This window comes from Helianthus annuus, chromosome 5, assembly GCF_002127325.2.
Source record: "Helianthus annuus cultivar XRQ/B chromosome 5, HanXRQr2.0-SUNRISE, whole genome shotgun sequence".
NCBI lineage: Eukaryota > Viridiplantae > Streptophyta > Magnoliopsida > Asterales > Asteraceae > Helianthus > Helianthus annuus.
The window spans coordinates 138,434,664-138,454,512 of NC_035437.2; the positions used below are offsets into that span (position 1 = coordinate 138,434,664).

The 19,849-nt window shown below is 34.0% G+C and overlaps 2 protein-coding genes across 2 annotated transcripts; both read left to right on the forward strand.

Moving 5' to 3' along the window:
* The first annotated feature begins 6,424 nt into the window (after positions 1–6,424).
* LOC110939222 (serpin-ZX) lies at positions 6,425–7,867 on the forward strand. Its single transcript, XM_022180980.2, has 2 exons — positions 6,425–6,925; positions 6,993–7,867. Exons 1-2 carry the CDS (start codon positions 6,530–6,532, stop codon positions 7,776–7,778), a joined length of 1,182 nt encoding a protein of 393 aa, XP_022036672.1. The 5' UTR covers positions 6,425–6,529; the 3' UTR covers positions 7,779–7,867.
* An 8,587-nt stretch (positions 7,868–16,454) lies between these two features.
* On the forward strand, positions 16,455–17,819 carry LOC110939223 (serpin-ZX). The gene is made up of 2 exons (XM_022180981.2): positions 16,455–16,877; positions 16,945–17,819. Exons 1-2 carry the CDS (start codon positions 16,482–16,484, stop codon positions 17,728–17,730), a joined length of 1,182 nt encoding a protein of 393 aa, XP_022036673.1. The 5' UTR covers positions 16,455–16,481; the 3' UTR covers positions 17,731–17,819.
* Positions 17,820–19,849: the final 2,030 nt, after the last annotated feature.

A 19,849-nucleotide genomic window follows, 5' to 3' on the forward strand; every position in this document is an offset into this window, starting at 1 on the left:
TCAACTCTTTTTATTTGCAGCTTGTGTCCTTGATCTTCTTCCCTAATGCTAGGCCAAAACGCGGACCTCGATTGCCTTTTTCTAGCGGAGGACCTCGCTTGTCTTTTGCCAACAGATTTTGGGTTGACAAAACACTTTCTCTCAAACCTTCTTTCAAGAATGCAAGCAAGTCGGTTATCGCAACAAGATCAATTCTAATTTCCATATTCATCTTGTTCGTAATTTTAATTCTAATACAGCTAACGTTTTATGTACTTTATTTATTGATTAATGAGGCCGTTGAGGTGGCTAATGAAATGAATTAATGGACGGAAGAGAAAACAAAAGGCCTTATCAAAGAAATTATTACTGTTGATGAAGTTAGCAATGTCACATGGCTCATCTTTGCAAATGCAGACTACTTCAAAGGACTATGGATGGATAAGTTTAGTCCGTTTATGACAAATGAATACGACTTCCACCTCCTTGATGGCAACAAAGTTCAAGTTCCGTTCATGACCCACCATGCATTAAAATCCATGGGTGTATATGATGATTTCAAGGTACTTTGTCTTCCATATCTACGAGGTGACAATGAACAAAGGTACTCTATGTACTTTTTCCTTCCCAATGCAAAAGATGGCCTTCAATCTCTAGTACAGAAATCGGTTCCATGCCTGATTTTATTGACCATCACATTCCGTATAAATCTGTAATATCCGAACCGTGAGTATTCACGGGTGATAACCTAGTATTATCTTGAAATAAACATGTTACTATTGATTAATGAAAGTATTATATTTTGAATCCAAAAGATTTCATGAATCAAACGACCCATTAGGGTTGATAATCAAATAATGTAGGAATTAATGATAGCAAATGAATAACAAGGAAGCGAAGTAAACAATTAACGAATTCTAAAAACAATTGATTCAATTCTTCAAATATGGAGTAAACAATTAACGAATTCTAAAAACAATTGATTCAATTCTTCCTTCAAATATGGAGTAAACAATTAACGAATTCTAAAAACAATTGATTCAATTCTTCAAATATGGATCATAATAAAGAAACTCGATAAAGTAACACAAAGATAATGTGTATAATTAGTGGTGGACTCAGTGATATTTTTCATGGGGTGCGGAAATTTTCAAGGATCATATCGTCAATTACTATATAGTATATTTTCGGTCCAATTCGGGTCGGATCAGGTCTAGTCGGGTCAGATGGAGCAAAAATTCTCACCATGATTCTCATTTAAGTCAATAACTCAATAATATATCTCAATATCATATTATTACATATTCACTCACACTTTAGTATTTAAGATGGACTTTACATAGTCAAACTCGTGATTGGACTATATTATAACTTGTATTATTCAAATATTCAACGTTCTAAACTTATAATCCATATTAACCACTCAGTAACAAAAAATATACGATACAATAATAAAGAAATATCGGCATACGTTACATATAAATACACCATACAATTATTAAAAAAACATTGTCATTGTAATTTATAAATACACAAAACAAAAATACGATTTTCTTTACGAATTAAAAAAAAAACTATCTATAGTTGTTAAATGCGAGCTTCATCTTTTGAAAAAAGTTGCTAAACTAATAATTCATAAACAAATCACAAACAAGCAATGAATCAAAGTATACCTAAAATTGAAGTTTCACATAAACTTTAAAGTAACTACACATATTTTTATATGGATTAGGATCAAATACAAAGGAAAAAATAAGTAAGAAGGGTAAGGAGATTTTTGGTCCATTGATCTAAGATTTGGAGGGTTGAGATTAGTTTTAAAGAAAAAGAAGATAATGGAAGGGTATAAAAGGAATCCTACATTTATTGTCGTTCTCTCTCCACATGCAAGGCACATGTCAATTCCCCCTATAAATTTAAAACGTCCATAACTTTTTCATACGACATTTTTTTAAAAGTTTACCATAATAACAAACGTCTTTTATCTTTAATATGATTATGATACTGCTATATAAAAATAAAATAAAAAATTTCATTTTTAATGGGATTTTTTTTGCATTGTGTTAAAGGTTCAGATCAATATGTCTTTTAATTGGGTTTTGTTCATTACGTTTTTACTAGGACTTCTATACATTATGTTATTAACTTATAACACAATTTATGACAATAAAGATTTTGTTATATTTGGTTACTCTATATATCATGTTATAGGTTCTGGTCGTTATGTTTATTCTCCTATCCATTGTGTTTTATTCTGTTGTTCATTGTGTATTAGTCTGTTGTCTATTGTTTTTAGTTTGTTGTCCATTGTGTCTTTTATTTGATTTCACTTATTGTGTCTTTTATCCGTAGTCATCGACTGTGTTTTTAGTCTACTTTCCATTGTGTTTTTAGTTTGATGCTCATTGTGTTTTAGATTGTTGTCCATTCTGTCTTTTATTTGATCTCACTTATTGTGTCTTTTATCTGTCGTCATCAATTGTGTTTTTAGTCTACTTTCCATTGTGTTTTTAGTTCGATACTCATTATGTCCATTGTGTCTTTTATCTGTTGTCATCGATTGTGTTTTTGGTCTACTTTCCATTGTGTTTTTAGTTTAATAGTCATTGTGTTTTACGTTATGTCCATTGTGTCTTTCTGTTATCATCGATTGTGTTTTTAGTCTACTTTCCATTGTGTTTTTAGTTTGATACTCATTGTGTTTTATGTTATGTCCATTGTGTAATACGTAACTGGGTTTTCTCATTGTGTTTACATTATGTCCATTGTGTAATACATAACTGGGTTTTCGATTTTTTTTCTAAATATAACAATATGGTACTCATATTAAAGATAAAAAAACGCTCGATTTTATGGTATATATTTTTTTTAAAACAAATGACGTATAAAAAAATTTATGGACGTTTAAAAAATAGAGGAGAAATAGCATGTGACTTGTATGTGCATCATCTTTTTATTCTCTTTGACAAAATTACCCTTTCCACTTGATTTCTTTTGGGACATTTGACACTCTATAGTGGCTTCTTACACTTCTTATTTTTAGGGCATGTTTGGCTAAGCTTATTAGAGTTAAAAAGGACTTTTGGGAAAATGACTTTTGAAAAAAGGACTTTTTGAAAAGGAGTTTTTAAAAAAAGTGTTTGGATTAGCTTATGGGGTGGGAAAAAACAATAAGTCAATAAGTTGTTTTTTAAAAAGTGTTTGGCTTAGCTTATTGATGTAAAATGACTAAAATGGGGTAAATAAGTGGTATATTGGTAATTTGAAATTTGAAAAGTTATAAGCTGGCCAAGAAGTCACAATATACTAACTTCTTGAAAACTCATTTTCCTTCAACTCAAAAAGTCATTTTAAAAAGCACTTTTCCATTTGCCAAATACTAAAATGACTTATTGGCTTTTTGATTAAGCCAATAAGTTGGTTTGAAAAACTTATCCAAACATGCCCTTATACTTCTTTGTAGAATAACTCAACCCTTTTTATATATGATCCCATGAAATGATAATATATAAACTAAATAAACTTACGAATTACATATAAATAAAAAAGTAAAAACTCTAGAATTATAATAGCATATTAATTTTATAATGTTGTTATTTATATGAACTTTTCACACTTTATATCTTATATAGAACTAAGTTGGATTATTTATCAAAATAGTTGTATAGGTGTTTTTTTTTTTTTTTTTTTTTTTTTTGCTTTGAAGTATTTGTTGTACATTATTTGCTTCATGGTTAAATATAAATAAAGAAATATGTTTATACTAGTGTAGTATATAGATTTAAATATATCATCTTCTTCTCAGTTCTTCTTTTCTACGGTGGTTTCTGCAAAAAAAAAAAAAAAAAAAAAAAATTCCGATAACCCAACTTCTTTTCTTTTGCCTCATATCTTCTTTAGGTCAAATTTTTCAAGGGGTGCGGGTGAAAATTTCCAAAGGGTGCGGTCGGGATTTCCGGTGAAAAATAACACTAAATTTTTTTTCAAGGGGTGCGCCCGCCCCCCACGGCTTGGGGTGGGTCCGCCCCTATATAATCAACGAAAAGAAAACGATAATAAGAACTATAACTGGATTGCCTATTCAGTGGCAGACCCAAGAACTTTTTAATTGAGGTTAATCGAGAGATTTAACCGAAGTTTTGTAGACAATCATAATTTTTTGCTAACACAAATTTTCTTTCTCATGGAGCCGGCTGCTCTCCCCTCCATTGTTTGTGGGTGGATACGCCCTGGCCCTACTTATCCTTATTGTTTGGCGCCAAAAGTGTAGCTCGATAGTTGGATGTTATAGTCTAATTCGTACTTAAATCTAACTACTATAATAAAAGAAACCAATTTTTTGACACGTGTCATTCATTGAAGGTATCCTCAAATTTATATTTATCTAAATAAATAAATAATAAATTAATGTTAAATCTTATCATACTTTAATAAAATATTATCCTCAAAGCTAAATTGTTAATTTAATATATTTTTAAAACAAATACCTCTCTTATCTACTTATCTTATATTAAATATAAATAATAAATTAATATTAAATATTATCCTAATTTATTAAAATCTCTTATCTACTAATCTTATATTAAATATATAAATAATAAATTAATATTAAATGTTATCCTAATTTATTAAAATCATAACTTTTTTTTATTATTATTTGGTATACAAAATTATGTTTATTCAACTCGAGTAAAACGCGAGGTTTTTAAGGATATATTTTTTTTTATTATTTGTTAGATTTTTCAACCCGACTATACACATATTTTTTTTAAAGATACGACGTTTTTAGTATTTAATATACAAAATTACATTTATTTAGGATATAATTTTTTTATTATTTGGTAGATTTTTCAACCCGACTATAGACGGGTTTTTTAAAGATACGGCGTTTTTAGTATTTAATATATAAAAATACATTTATTTAATCTGTGTAATACACATGGTTTTTAAAGATATAACTCTTTTTTTTATATTTATTCAACACGTGTAATATACGGAGTTTTTAAGGATGTAATTTTTTATTATTTGTTAGATTTATTCAACTCGATTATACACGAGTTTTTTTAAAGATACGACGTTTTTAGTATTTAGTATACAAAATTACATTTATTTAATCTGTGTAATACACATGGTTTTTAAAAATATAACTTTTTTATTACTTAATATATAAAATTACATTTATTTAACGCGTACAATATACAAGGTTCATAAAAATATAAGTTTTTATTATTTAATATATAAAATTACATTTATTCAACCTATGTAATAAAGAGGGTTCTAACCTAGTTTACTTAATATATACAATACACTAGGTTATAACCCCGTGTATTACACGGGGTTGAATAAATAAATTTTATATATTAAATAATAAAACAATATATGTTTAAAAACCTCATTTATTGTACGGGTTGATGTATTACACGGGGTAAATAATTTTTACAAAAGGGTGTAGTTGAGAAACTTATTTACCAAAATGGCTTGTTATAAAAGTATTTACTAAAATGGTTCTTTTATAAAAAAAAAATAATAAAGAAACATTGAAAAATCTCCTAACCATCTCATCTTCTTCCTTGTCAATTCTGTGGACTCCATGGTTATCGCCACCAAATCACTACACCCTTTAGGAAAAAAAAAAAAAAAAAAAAGGGAAAAAAAACCTCTACATTTGGCATATATTGTTTTTTTTACTATGCATTTCTTGTTTATTGTGACACTTGAACCCAAAACCTCCTATATAGCTGTTTTAAAATGTATTACCTTGTTATTAGACCACAACCCATTGGTCAAGATTTAGTACAGTTCTTGCATGCATAAAAGACAATGACGAACTATAGAAATCAAAGGGAGAAGGTGGGTGTAGACATATATGTCGAAAATTTCCGAAAATTAGAAAATCCATTAATTTTGTTGGACTGCTTTTTACAATGATATTTAACGGGGATGTTTTTTTTTTTTTTTTTTTGATAGTTTGCTATTTCAAGATGGTAGAATCAGGGGCGTAGCACACACGAAGGGCGTGTCCAATCTCCAATGTTCAAACCTCTTACATTGCCCAATACAATCCATACTTTTTAAACTTGGTAAAAAAATTATATCTATAGTATAAGATATTAAACTAAATAATATTTAGTAGAAGGCTTATCTATATCTAATTAGAAGAGATTAAACTAAAATTATAATTATCTATAAGAGATGCCTAATATGATGACAAGTGTCCCTAAAGTGGTTTCTTTTATTATATAGTATAGAAGTATAGATATGTTACATGTTTAATAATACAAAGTTTAGATGGTAATACATTAATAGATAGAAAAGCATAAAATAAAAATAAAAAAAATGAAAATATAAAACAACATTATTGACCTGGGAAACCTTGATATTCCGATGATGCAGGGATTCCGGTTTTAAACCAAACTCCAAAGGGTTTCAAGAATGAAATGGCCCATTAGGGTTTTGCTGTAGGTTGTTAAATAGTGATAACCATGCAAAAACAACACACGCTTTCTTCTGGCTTTCATCCCAAACGCCTGCTTTCACACCTTCTTCTTCAATGGATCGTAAACACCTTAAACAATCAGTCAGCAACCAAACCGACGTGTCGACCACACTCGCAACCCACCTTCTCTCCAAGAAACACAACACCAACGTTGTTTTCTCCCCCCTTTCCATCCATGTCGCCCTGAGCGTGTTAGCTGCAGGTTCCAAAGGTCAAACACTCGACCAACTCCTCGCTTTCCTCAAAACAAATACCACCGATAACCTCAACTCTCTTTATTCACAGCTTATGCCCTTGATCTTCACCGATGCTAGGCCTAGAGGCGGCCCTCGAGTGTCTTTTGCCAACGGGTTTTGGATTGACAAATACCTTTCTCTCAAACCTTCTTTCAAACAGGTTGTGGACAACGTTTATGAAACCGAATGCAATCAAGTCGATTTCCAAAACAAGGTCAGTTTTAATAATTTTATAACTTTAATTGTGATATAGCTAACATATTATTTATTGATTAACGAAGGCAGAGGTGGCCCATGAACTGAATGCATGGGCGGAAGAGAAAACAAATGGCCTTATCAAACAAGTTATTACTGCTGAAGAAGTTAGCAATATCACATGGCTCATCTATGCAAATGCAATCTACTTCAAGGGAATATGGAGGGACAAGTTTGAACCGTCGATGACGAAAGAATACGACTTCCACCTCCTTAATGGCAACAAAGTTCAAGTTCCGTTCATGACCAATTTTGCAAAAAAATCCGTGGGTGTATACGATGATTTCAAAGTGCTTCGCCTTCCCTATTTACAAGGTCGCAATGAACAAGAGTTCTCTATGTACTTTTTCCTCCCCAATGCAAAAGATGGCCTTCAGTCTTTAGTACAGAAAATCGGTTCCACACCTGATTTTATTGACCGTCACATTCCACATGATTCTGTAATAACCCCGCGGTTTTTGATACCTGTGTTTAAGATCTCATTCGGGTTAGAAGTTTCTGGTATGTTGAAGGAATTAGGCCTTGTATTGCCTTTCAGCGGTGGAGATGGTTTGAGCGAAATGGTTGACTCATCTGATGGTCAAGGTGTTTATGTTTCGAGGATCATCCACAAATCTTTTGTGGAGGTGAATGAAGAAGGTACAGAAGCAATGGCCTATTTGATGGAGATGATGTGCGGTTCAGCACAAACTCCTCCGGAGTATGATAAGGTGGATTTTGTGGCGGATCACCCGTTCTTGTTTGTGATTAGAGAAGATGAGACTGGGGTCGTGTTGTTTATGGGACAAGTGGTTGACCCTCGTGTTGATTGATTGGTAGTTGGAATTTTGGGGGTTTTTTTTCTTTCTGCATGATGTTTGGTGTTTTGATTTTTGGACTAATATTCAAGCTCTGGATCTGTTATGTTTTGTCATGTGCATTGCTGCTGTATCCTAATATTAGTGCAACAAATAAATGGTAAACAGGTAATCGGTTATAAGCAAGCTTTTTTGGAAAAAAAAAAGTTTTGATCAAAACAGGACTGGTCAAAACGGGTCGATTTCGAAAAATATTAAACGGCCAAAATTTGTAAAAGATAATCAGAAAATGTATGAAATAAGAAAATTGCTACATGAATCATTCAATTTCATCGGCAACTAAAACATGTTTGTCTCAAATAATTTGAGTCAAATTTGATCTCAAGAGGAATGCTAGCAGAATCTCAAACTGATCAAGTTCCATTTGTGTGTTCTCTCTTGACTCTTATTTAATCTTATAAGCTCCAAATATTACTCTTGATCCTCTAACCAGTAAAAAGTTATTCTTGATAAACATACGAAAACCAAACATATGTGACCACGTAAAGAAAATTCTTTGGTCCGCCACCGTATAAGATATTAGATATCATTTATGTTAAATCGTTCACTATTCCTGTTGCGTAGCAACTTCAGCTTCAGCTGTTCGGTTTTTTTTTTCTTTCTATTTTTGACATATAATGGATTAGTTAATTCAAAACTCCATATGCAGGCATAACGCAACCAAGATAAATGTAGTTGTGTTTGTAAACCATTAAAATCCGACCAGTTAAACCAGTTTTGACATATTCTGGTTCCTTTCACGGTTTGCCATGTTGAGATTTATAAGGTCCCTTCACTGTTTGCGAGGGGGTGTTGTGGAAAAACTTATTTACCAAAATTGGTACTTTGAGAAATATTTACCAAAATGGGTGTTTTTAAATAGTTATCTTTTCTCTCTCCTAATTTTATTGGATAAAAATAATTTGTTTTTTAAAATATGTTATATAAGAAGAATTAATTAAAAGTTTCTAATATAATTAAAAAAAATTGCTTGTTTCATTTAATTTTATAAACAGATTATTTTTTTAATTCATATATAAACGTTTTCTTTATAAAAATTATAATGTTTAACTAAATGAAACTTTTATATTCTTTCACATATACTCTCTTAACAGATAACACTCGTTCTTTGTAACAATTTTTGTTTTTCATTTTCTTTATTCTTTAATATTAAAGTACGTTTTTGAATAATTTAAATTTAAAATATATACTAAGAAAACCAATCTACTATCTGAAACCATTTTTTTGCATATTAAATCCCTAATTTTAAAATACAAATGTATAAAAACATTACATTTTAGTTATAAAATTCTACATCGTCTACATATATTTGCATGATAAATTATTTCAAAGTTAGTTATGCGAAAAAATAAATATCTTTAAATTATTTTAAAGCTAGCTACGTATATCAATATAAATTGTTTTATTATTTTTTGTCATTCAAGCACTTTATTAAAAAAAGTTAACAGACAACGGTATGGAAACACCATATAAACCAAGCCGGCCGTTTAACCTTTATCAATTATTTCCAAATCTTAAAATATACAGTAATGCATATGCATAGTACTCGTAAACCGCCTTTATCATTCGTACAAGTATATAACTTACTATACCTGGTTGTAGACTTGTAGCAGTTCACCTACATACAAGTATATAACTTACTATACCTGGTTGTAGACTTGTAGCAGTTCACCTACAATGTCTGTCTGGGTTAAATCTCTCTTAATCATGTTGGAAATCTATCTTAGGGTTTCGATGAATGAGAATTAAATGTTCATAAAATGAATTGATAAAAATATTCAGATGAAGATGCAGCGTATATATACATACATATATGTGCCGATAACCGCCATACCCTATATCTAATAATAATAACAAAAATAATGTAAGTTATAATATCTAGCTTATAAACCTAAATATTTTTATGTCTAACACCCTCCCTTAAGCTAGACTATTGCAGCATCATGTGCAGCAGATGTTTGAGACCGATGAAGTCTTTCGGTTGCAGGGCCTTCGTCATAATATCAGCCACCTGATCCTTAGTTGCACAGAAGATTACGGTCACTTCTTCCTTCTTAATTAAATCTCTGATATAATGGTATTTGACTCTTATATGTTTGTTCTTTCCGTGGTATACTGGATCTCTTGCTAGGCAAATGGTGGATTTATTATCGCAAAATATAGGTACAGGATAGTCTTCTTTTCCTTGTAACTCATCTAGAATACCTTTTATCCAAACAGCTTGACAACCGGCTAGGGTTAAGGCCATGTATTCCGCTTCTGTTGAGGATAGTGCCACTACCTTTTGCTTCTTTGATTGCCAAGATATGGGTCCAGATCCCAGATGAAAGATATATCCAGACGTGCACTTGTTGTCATCTATGTTTCCCGCATAATCACTATCACTGTAACCCACGAGCTTCCTTTTTCCTCCTTTAGAATAGGTAATACCTTGATTTAGAGTGCCTTTGATGTATTTTAGTATACGTTTGGCTGCTTCCCAGTGACTCCTCTTTGGACATTCCATGAATCTACTGATCTTACTTACTGCAAACATGATGTCTGGTCTCGTATTTGTCAGATACATTAGACTTTCTACAAGACTTCGATAGACACCTTCATCTATAAACTCTTCAGGATCATCCTTGGATAATTTAAGACCATATTCCATTGGTGTAGAAACCGTGTTGCATTGATTCATTCTATATTTTTCTAATAAACTTCTCATGTATTTCCTTTGTGACAGGATTATGTTACCATTTTCATACTGAACTTCCATACCGAGAAAATAATGCAATCTGCCCATATCTGTCATTTCAAATTCCTTTTTCATCGTGTCTTTGAAATCAGATATTAACCTCATAGAGTTGCTTGCAATAATCAGATCGTCTACATATAAACATATCACTAATTTTCCTTCATTAGTGTTTTTAACATAGAGAGTGTGCTCATAAGTGCATTCTTTGAACTTGTGTTGTAGAAAATACGTATCTATTCTGCTATACCAAGCTCTTGGCGCTTGCTTCAGACCATATAGAGCACGTTTGAGATGACATACCTTTTTCTCTTCTCCTTGTTTGATGTAACCTTGAGGTTGGTCTATGTAAACTTGTTCCTCTAAATTCCCATTCAAAAAACGTTGTTTTTACATCCATTTGATGTAGATGCCAATCATATTGTGCTGTGAGAGCCAACACTATTCGGACCGTTTCAAATCGGATCACCAGTGCAAATACTTCTTGATAGTCTATTCCATATTTTTGCTTGTATCCTTTTACTACTAATCTGGCCTTGTATTTATCCACATTTCCTTTTTCATCATATTTTGTTTTGTAGATCCATTTCACACCTATTGGCTTTTGATGTTTTTGAGGATCCACAAGTTCCCATGTTTAGTTTTTGTGAATAGATTCTATTTCTCTGTTCATTGCTTCTATCCATTTTGTATCCTTGCTAGCCTCCTCATACGTTGTTGGGTCTGCACTATTAGCATAGAGAACAAAGTTGACTACTTGGCTTTCATTATATTTTTGCAGAACTTCGGCTTCGGTGAGAGCCCTCGTGTCCCTGTATACACTATTGATGCTCCTTGTGTTGATCACTTCGTTCTCCGAGTCGGTTGAGGATGAATCATTTGCATTTGACTGTGATTGATCACCTCCTGACTCTGCTTCTTGATTTTCCTCTCCATGTTCAGGCGATTCTGTGTTCTCACCTATGTGCTCATGATCAGGTTGTGGTTCTACATGAATTTCTCTTTGAGTTTGACTTGTACCATCATTATCCGAGATGACGAACGGTACATCGGATTCTTCCGGATCCATGACCCATCTCTTGTTTTCATCAAACACAACGTCACGGCTGATAATGGTTTTATTGGTTAACGGATTATACAGCTTGTACCCTTTACTATTTTCACTATAACCAATAAAGACCGTCTTTTCCGTTTTCTTGTGTAGTTTATCTCTATGTTGTTTAGGAACATGAGCATAGGCTAGGCATCCAAACACTTTGAGATGTTCTACATTAGGCTTCCTCCCATTCCATGCTTCGTAAGGGGTTATATTTGGTCTTGTTTTTGTAACTGTTCGATTTAAGATGTATGTGGTACATGCCACTGCTTCAGCCCAATAACAATTTGGTAATTGTTTGATATTCATCATACTTCTACTCAGCTCCATTAACATTCTATTTTTCCTTTCGGCAACCCCATTCTGTTGGGGAGAATAACTGTTGGTCAGTTGATAACGTATTCCATTTAGTTTCAGGAAATCTTGAAAAGCTTTACTGCAATACTCTCCTCCTCGGTCAGTTCTTAGCGTTTTAACTGAATGATTGGATTGTTTTTCATTCAAGGCTTTGAATATCTTAAAGTAATTTAGTGCTTCCGATTTGTATTTGAGAAAATATACCCAGGTTTTTCTCGAGTAATCATCAATAAAGGTGATGAAATATCTGCATCCTCCAATCGATTCAGTTCTCATAGGCCTGCATATATCTGAATGCACCAACTGTAAAGGTTCATTGGCTTGCCACGTTGTTTTCTTTGAAAACGACTTCCTCATTTGTTTTCCTGAAATGCACCCTTCACATATGTCCTCATTTTTCATTATCTTCAGTAATCCGTGAACTAGCTCCTTATTTCCCATATTGATTAGCGTATCCATGTTTACATGACCATATCGCTTATGCCATAGAATCGACATATCTTTCGTTGTCATGGTCATTGCAAAATTTAAATCACTTCCGGGACGTAACGGAAACATTTTGTTGCTTGTCATCCTGATATTGCCTATAGTCTCATTACTTGCATCTTTAATAATGCACCGATTCCTTTGAAACATAACTGTATATCCTTTTTGTATGAGTTGCCCCACACTCAACAGATTGTGTTTCAAGCCTTGCACATAAAAAACGCTCGGTATCTTCCTGACTTGTCCCCTGATTGAGATTGATACATCTCCGCTGCCCTGCACTTCCAGTTTCTTGTCGTCCCCTGTCCTCACTTCCTTCTTTGATGATTCATCCAGTCGGATAAATAAGTCTCTGTTTCCAGTCATATGGTTGCTGCAGCCGCTGTCCAGATACCAGCAGTCTTCTTTGACTGCTTCCTCCACATTAAAAATCATGAATATCGTTTCATCTTGTTCATCGCTCTCGTCTTCCTTATGAATTAACATATTGTCCGATTTGTCGCTTTCATCCTTTCGCTGACAGAACTTGGCTATGTGTCCAAGTCGCTGACAATTATAACACCGCATCGAATTCATATTTCGTCCTTTGAATTTATTACGTCCCCTTCCTCCAGTATCATTCCGGGATGTTTTAGATCTGTCTTGATTGGCATTTTGTATTTGGAATGCATGTTCTACTGGTGTATCATCATATCGTTTCAATCTCAATTCGTGAGATTGAAAAATTCCCATTAATTCTTCGGTCGAAACATCTTCTAAATTCTTTGTTTCCTCTACAGCGATTACCACTGACTCAAAATTTCGAGTCAAACTTCGTAGAATTTTTTCTACAATTCGTTGTTCGCTTATTTTCTCTTCATTCATACGTAATTGATTAACGATAAGAATTGTTCTATTGAAATAATCTTCAATAGATTCTCCCTCTTTCATTTTCAGTGCATCAAATTCACAACATAGAGTTTGAAGTTTAAGTATTTTTACCCGATTTTCTCCTCTGTATGACTTGTGCAAAATGCTCCATGCTTCTTTTGCTGACTTTGCAAGGGCAATTCTTTCGAAAATTGTCTCATTCACTGATTGAAAAATGATGTGTAATGCTCGTTTATCTTTCTTGATCGAATCCTTGTAATTTGCAGTCGCTTCTTCGGTGGGATTTGCTCCCAGTTCTTGAATCCCTTCATCAACAACGTTCCATAAATCTTGTGATTCGAATAAAACTTTGATCTGGATATGCCAGTGATAATAATTTTGCCCAGTGAGTTTAGGGATTTGAGCAGGCCCGGTGATAAGTAAGGGCAGGTAGGGCAATGGACCCAGGCCCAAAGTTCTTGAGGGCCCAGAGTTTTTAAAAAATATCCATAGACTATATGTTTGTTATTGGGCCTTAAATGTTTTAACCTAATTATTATAGATTAATCAATAGCTTATACCATATATTTAGTGCTTTCCAAATAAAATAAGCATTTGGTTACTTTATTTATTTATCATAAAAACGATCAAATAGTTTTAAATTAAAATAAAAGTCTATAGTGGCTAAAAAAATATAAAAATAATCAACTACTAATAGTAATGATATGACGGCAAGCAGGGCCTTTGACTCAAATTATATGGGCCCGATTTATTTTTAGTGGCTCCAGGCTCAAAACATTTTGAGATTTCTCGGAGACGGCACTGGATTTGAGTTTGAATTCCTTGTGCCTGATTCATGTTCTGATCGATTATTGTGATTGCAGGGATTTGATCGATATGGCTCTGATACCACTTTGTTGGAAATCTATCTTAGGGTTTCGATGAATGAGAATTAAATGTTCATAAAATGAATTGATAAAAATATTCAGATGAAGATGCAGAGTATATATACATACATATATGTGCCGATAACCGCTATACCCTATATCTAATAATAATAACAAAAATAATGTAAGTTATAATATCTAGCTTATAAACCTAAATATTTATGTCTAACAAATCACACGAATTTTACATCCTTCCTGTTATAACCAGTTAACATACAGATTCACATTAAATTTGGGATTGAAATTTGAAATTTAGTTATACATTTTGGCCATTGACTTCACAATGTCAAATTTGTCTCTATTTAACTTTGAAATTGCAGTGAACTATATTCAGTTATGAAACAATTGCTAACTGCATTCTGTATTAAAACCTAATGTTCCAAATTTTAAAAGGGAAAATGTTAGATCCCGATTATATCTTTCGAGAAGTGTATGTTTGGTATCTATGGAAAGTCCAAAATAAGTGAATAATACCATTCATCAACCTTCATAAGGTAATCTTGCAACTGATGCTAGGCAGGCTATCACATAAGCATTAATGATAATTTTATTAAGAATGCAACCTTTTACTTACTATATATATAAGCTATCACTTAGGCTATAGGGTGTGGTCATGACCCTCATGGCCACCATGACCCTCCATGTTAGTACCATGTAACTAATCTTTAATCCACCATCCAAAACCACTACCCTAAGGGTATGGTCATGACCCAAACCATTAGCCCCTTATTTATTATCTTTGTCTAAATAAAAAGGAAATGATTTGTTTAAAAATGGAAAGGAGGATCATGGTTGCCATGGTTTAATCCATGCAAACCATGGTGGATCAATCAAGGGGGTGGTGTAGCCTTCCATTTATGTTCCTAGGTGACAAATCATGTCCCAACCATGATCCCCACACCCTATAGCCTTATGATGTGCGGTTGGTTAATTATTTCTAAAAGGGAACCAAATTTGGGATCAAAGTAGGGTGAAAAAGCTCATCATGGTGATCTGTGAATCTTAATCCTAACATTATATATGGTCATGAGCTTCTGCTTGAAATCTGTGTAGCTAGCACAGTTAAATCATAATCATATAATAACGCATTTTAGAACAATTCGTATCAAACCCAAAGCAGATTTATCACATAAACCTTTCTATCTATACATCCTGTTTATTCTTTACTTATTTTAGCTTAATTTATTGTAAATTTGAATTTATTTATAAAAATGGTGATATGACATGGAAGAGAAAACTGCATTATAAAAATGATATACATTAGGAATAAATGTATTGTCGAATACCCTACCTTCGCATGACGTCAGTTGGGTCTTCGCTGACGTAGAGAGCTCCTGTCCTTGTTGGCTACAAAATAATAAACCGTTAGCCTCGCCACGGAGGACCCCGGGAGGGGGATCCGTGACCAAGCTCCGGCGTGAGAGTAAGTAAACTTGCCGGATAAGGAAGAGGAACGTTTCCGATGAAGGTATTCACCGGAGAGTTCCTATCTTGGTGTGAATCTAATAAATGTGCTATGTGTAGTAAATACAAGGAATCTTGGTCGGAATTAATGAGGAAGTAAATGAGAGTATTTAATGGGAGTAATGGCCGGAGATGTTCATACCTTGCCTGCCTTATCCTTGTTCCTTCTTATATAATGGCATGCTCTTATCCCTTAGAAATGTCCCTCATGTTATCTAACGGTAACTATGGTGCTTTGGGAAGGTCAGACACGTGTCTGACCCCCAACGGCTGCGATTCCTTTCTCCATTAATACATAGCCGGATAAGTACCATGATGGTGACCGGATGCCTCTTTTATCAGGCATTTAATGAACCTGTTGCCTCTTAGCTGTTTTCCCGCCCATATGGAGAAGAAACCTTGGTAAGCAAGGATAGCTTGTTTAATGGACTTTATAGTGTTTTGGGCTTCCAAAGAGAAAGGGCCCAAAGCGGGCAATGTGGGCTCCCACACAGGCCCGTCGTCATGTATGAATATTATCTTGAAATAAACATGTCACTATTAGTTTATAATAAAAAAAAAGTGAAAGTATTATATTTTGAATCCAAAAGATTTCATGAATCAAACGGCCCATTAGGGTTTCGCTGTAGGTTGTTAAATAGTGATAAACTGATAACCATGCAAAAACAGCACACGCTTTCTTCTGGCTTTCATCCCAAACGCCTGCTTTCACACCTTCTTCTTCAATGGATCGTAAACACCTTAAACAATCAGTCAGCAACCAAACCGACGTATCGACCACACTCGCAACCCACCTTCTCTCCAAGAAACACAACACCAACGTTGTTTTCTCCCCCCTTTCCATCCATGTCGCCCTGAGCGTGTTAGCCGCCGGTTCCAAAGGTCAAACACTCGACCAACTCCTCGCTTTCCTCAAAACGAATACCACCAATAACCTCAACTCTCTTTATTCGCAGCTTGTGCCCTTGATCTTCGCTGATGCTAGGCCTAGAGGCGGCCCTCGAGTGTCTTTTGCCAATGGGTTTTGGGTTGACAAATACCTTTCTCTCAAACCTTCTTTCAAACAGGTTGTGGACAATGTTTATAAAGCCGAATGCAATCAAGTCGATTTCCAAAACAAGGTCAGTTTTAATAATTTTATAACTTTAATTGTGATATAGCTAACATAGTATTTATTGATTAACGAAGGCGGAGGTGGCTAATGAACTGAATGCATGGGCGGAAGAGAAAACAAATGGCCTTATCAAACAAGTTATTACTGCTGAAGAAGTTAGCAATATCACATGGCTCATCTATGCAAATGCAATCTACTTCAAGGGAATATGGAGGGACAAGTTTAAACCGTCGATGACGAAAGAATACGACTTCCACCTCCTTAATGGCAACAAAGTTCAAGTTCCGTTCATGACCAACTCTGCATTAAAATCGGTGGGTGTATACGATGATTTCAAGGTGCTTCGCCTTCCCTATCTACGAGGTGACAATGAACAAAGGTACTCTATGTACTTTTTCCTTCCCAATGCAAAAGACGGCCTTCAGTCTTTAGTACAGAAAATCGGTTCCACACCTGATTTTATTGACCGTCACATTCCACATGATTCTGTAATAACCCCGCGGTTTTTGATACCTGTGTTTAAGATCTCATTCGGGTTAGAAGTTTCTGGTATGTTGAAGGAATTAGGCCTTGTATTGCCTTTCAGCGGTGGAGATGGTTTGAGCGAAATGGTTGACTCATCTGATGGTCAAGGCATTTATGTTTCGAGGATCATCCATAAATCTTTTGTGGAGGTGAATGAAGAAGGTACAGAAGCAATGGCTTATTTGATGGAGATGGTGTTCGGGGCAGCACAAACTGATCCGGAGTATGATAAGGTGGATTTTGTGGCAGATCACCCGTTCTTGTTTGTGATTAGAGAAGATAAGACTGGGGTCGTGTTGTTTATGGGACAGATGGTTGACCCTCGTGTTGATTGATTGGTAGTTGAAATTTTGGTTTTTTTTTTTCTTTCTGCATGATGTTTGGTGTTTTGATTTTTGGACTAATATTCAAGCTCTTGATCTGTTATGTTTTGTCATGTGCATTGCCGTTGTATCCTAATATTTGTGCAACAAATAAATGGTTAATAGGTAATCGGTTATAACTTATAAGCAAGCTTTTTTGGAAAAAAAAAAATTAAAGCTTTGGGGCCTAACACTACAAGAAAAAGGATTAATAGCGGCGACATTATTAGCGGCGACAACCAATATGTCGCCGCTAAAGGCCTTATCCTCACCCGGTGTCCCACGCTAAACCCTAGCCACACGTTTCTTATCATGATCCAACGGCTGGGGTTTTTCCACGTTAATAGCGGCGACAGTAGTAATTAATAGCGGCGACAGGTTGTCGCCGCTATTGCTCCACCGAATAAACATCCAAAATAGCGCCATTCTTCCCTCCTTCCACATTTTCCCCAAAACCTTTCCCCTCCTCTCGGTTCTTGTGCTAATCGGCGAACACCCTTCATTTTTTGCAATTTCTTCTTCAAATCGGTTAGTGTTGTTACTTTTATGTTGAATTTCTTGTTTATATTTTTTAATAGTTGTTAATTTCTTGATTCTTGGTGTATGCTCGGGTGAATGCTAGAGAATTTCTCCACCGGCACCACCTTGTCTCCACGGCCACCACCTCGTCTCCATCGTTACCACCAGATCTCCTCCTTCAAAATCAGGTTAGTGTATGTTTATTATTGTTCAAAGATAGTAGATGGGTCAAATATGTTAACTGTTGTACACTGTGATTTGTCAAATTGACTGAAGTTTAGAAAACCCATTATATCGTTGTGGCTTCTGTCTTGCTTCATGTCCACCTTTAAGGCAGCTTTATGGAATACCTGAATGTTTTCGTCTCCGATTGCTTCATGTCCCACTTTCAGACACATTCACAATATGCAGAGAATATAATACTCGGTAACATTCCCTTGTGTTGCTTGAACAATGAAGTCAGCAAGCTTCATACCACATTAAAATAGGTTAACTCAAAATATATAGCTCACTAGTAAAATGTAGTGTATTAAGAACAAAATAGGTTAAACACCATAAAACCCACATGGGTACACATAAGCAAACATAGATTCACGAATAAAAAAATATGCATACGTTTAAAGTCAGACTCACAAGTTTGTTATTATGAATTATCACAAAGAACTGGTGACCATGGTAATTGCAAAAGAGGGTAACTTAAAAGCATATAGCAAGGATTACCATCCACCAGTAAATAACTAATGCACATTAAGTGTTAGATTAACAATTTTAGGAGGTATGTCAAACAAAGAAAGAATTGATTTATGCTCACTTAAAGTGCATGTCTATCAAATAAAATGGTAATTTTGACCCGGTGAGTGAAAAATGGTAATTTTGACCCGTTAACTAAACATGTTGTGTTTGATCCGTTTACTAAACAAGAAAAAGGATTAATAGCGGCGACACTATTAGCGGCGACAACTAATATGTCGCCGCTAAAGGCCTTATCCGCACCCGGCGACATTTGTCCTTTTCCATCACCTTCATTGATCCTTTTCCCTTCTATTATTTAAAAACAAATAATAATAATAATAATAATAATAATAACAACAACAACAATACTAATAATAATAATAATATCCTTTGAATATAATCACACTTAAATCGGAAACAAAACTTCATGTCTAGCTTTTACCCATTGACCCACATGATATTTGCTCTATTCTTTTCGAAAATTCATACATAAACCATAATGAGCTTAGAAATACCCGCCTGAAATTGATTTAGAAATTAATTTCAGGTTGTCCCCGTTTAATTTGGGACTGCTTTTTGAATACTTTATCTCATTAGGATGTGAATGTGTATTACATGATTGTTTGTTTAAGAAGGATTCGGTTATCATTTTCTCTTTGCTCCTCGGGTATATATATTCTTACATATATACTTGGGAGCTAAGAGGAAATGCTGCCGAATTTTTCTTAAAGAAACAACCATGTAATACACATTCATATATAAGATAAAATATTCAAAAAGTGGGTTTAGCAACCTACCCTTGTCTTGCAAACCCTAAATTAAATTATCTTTCAGTTGCATA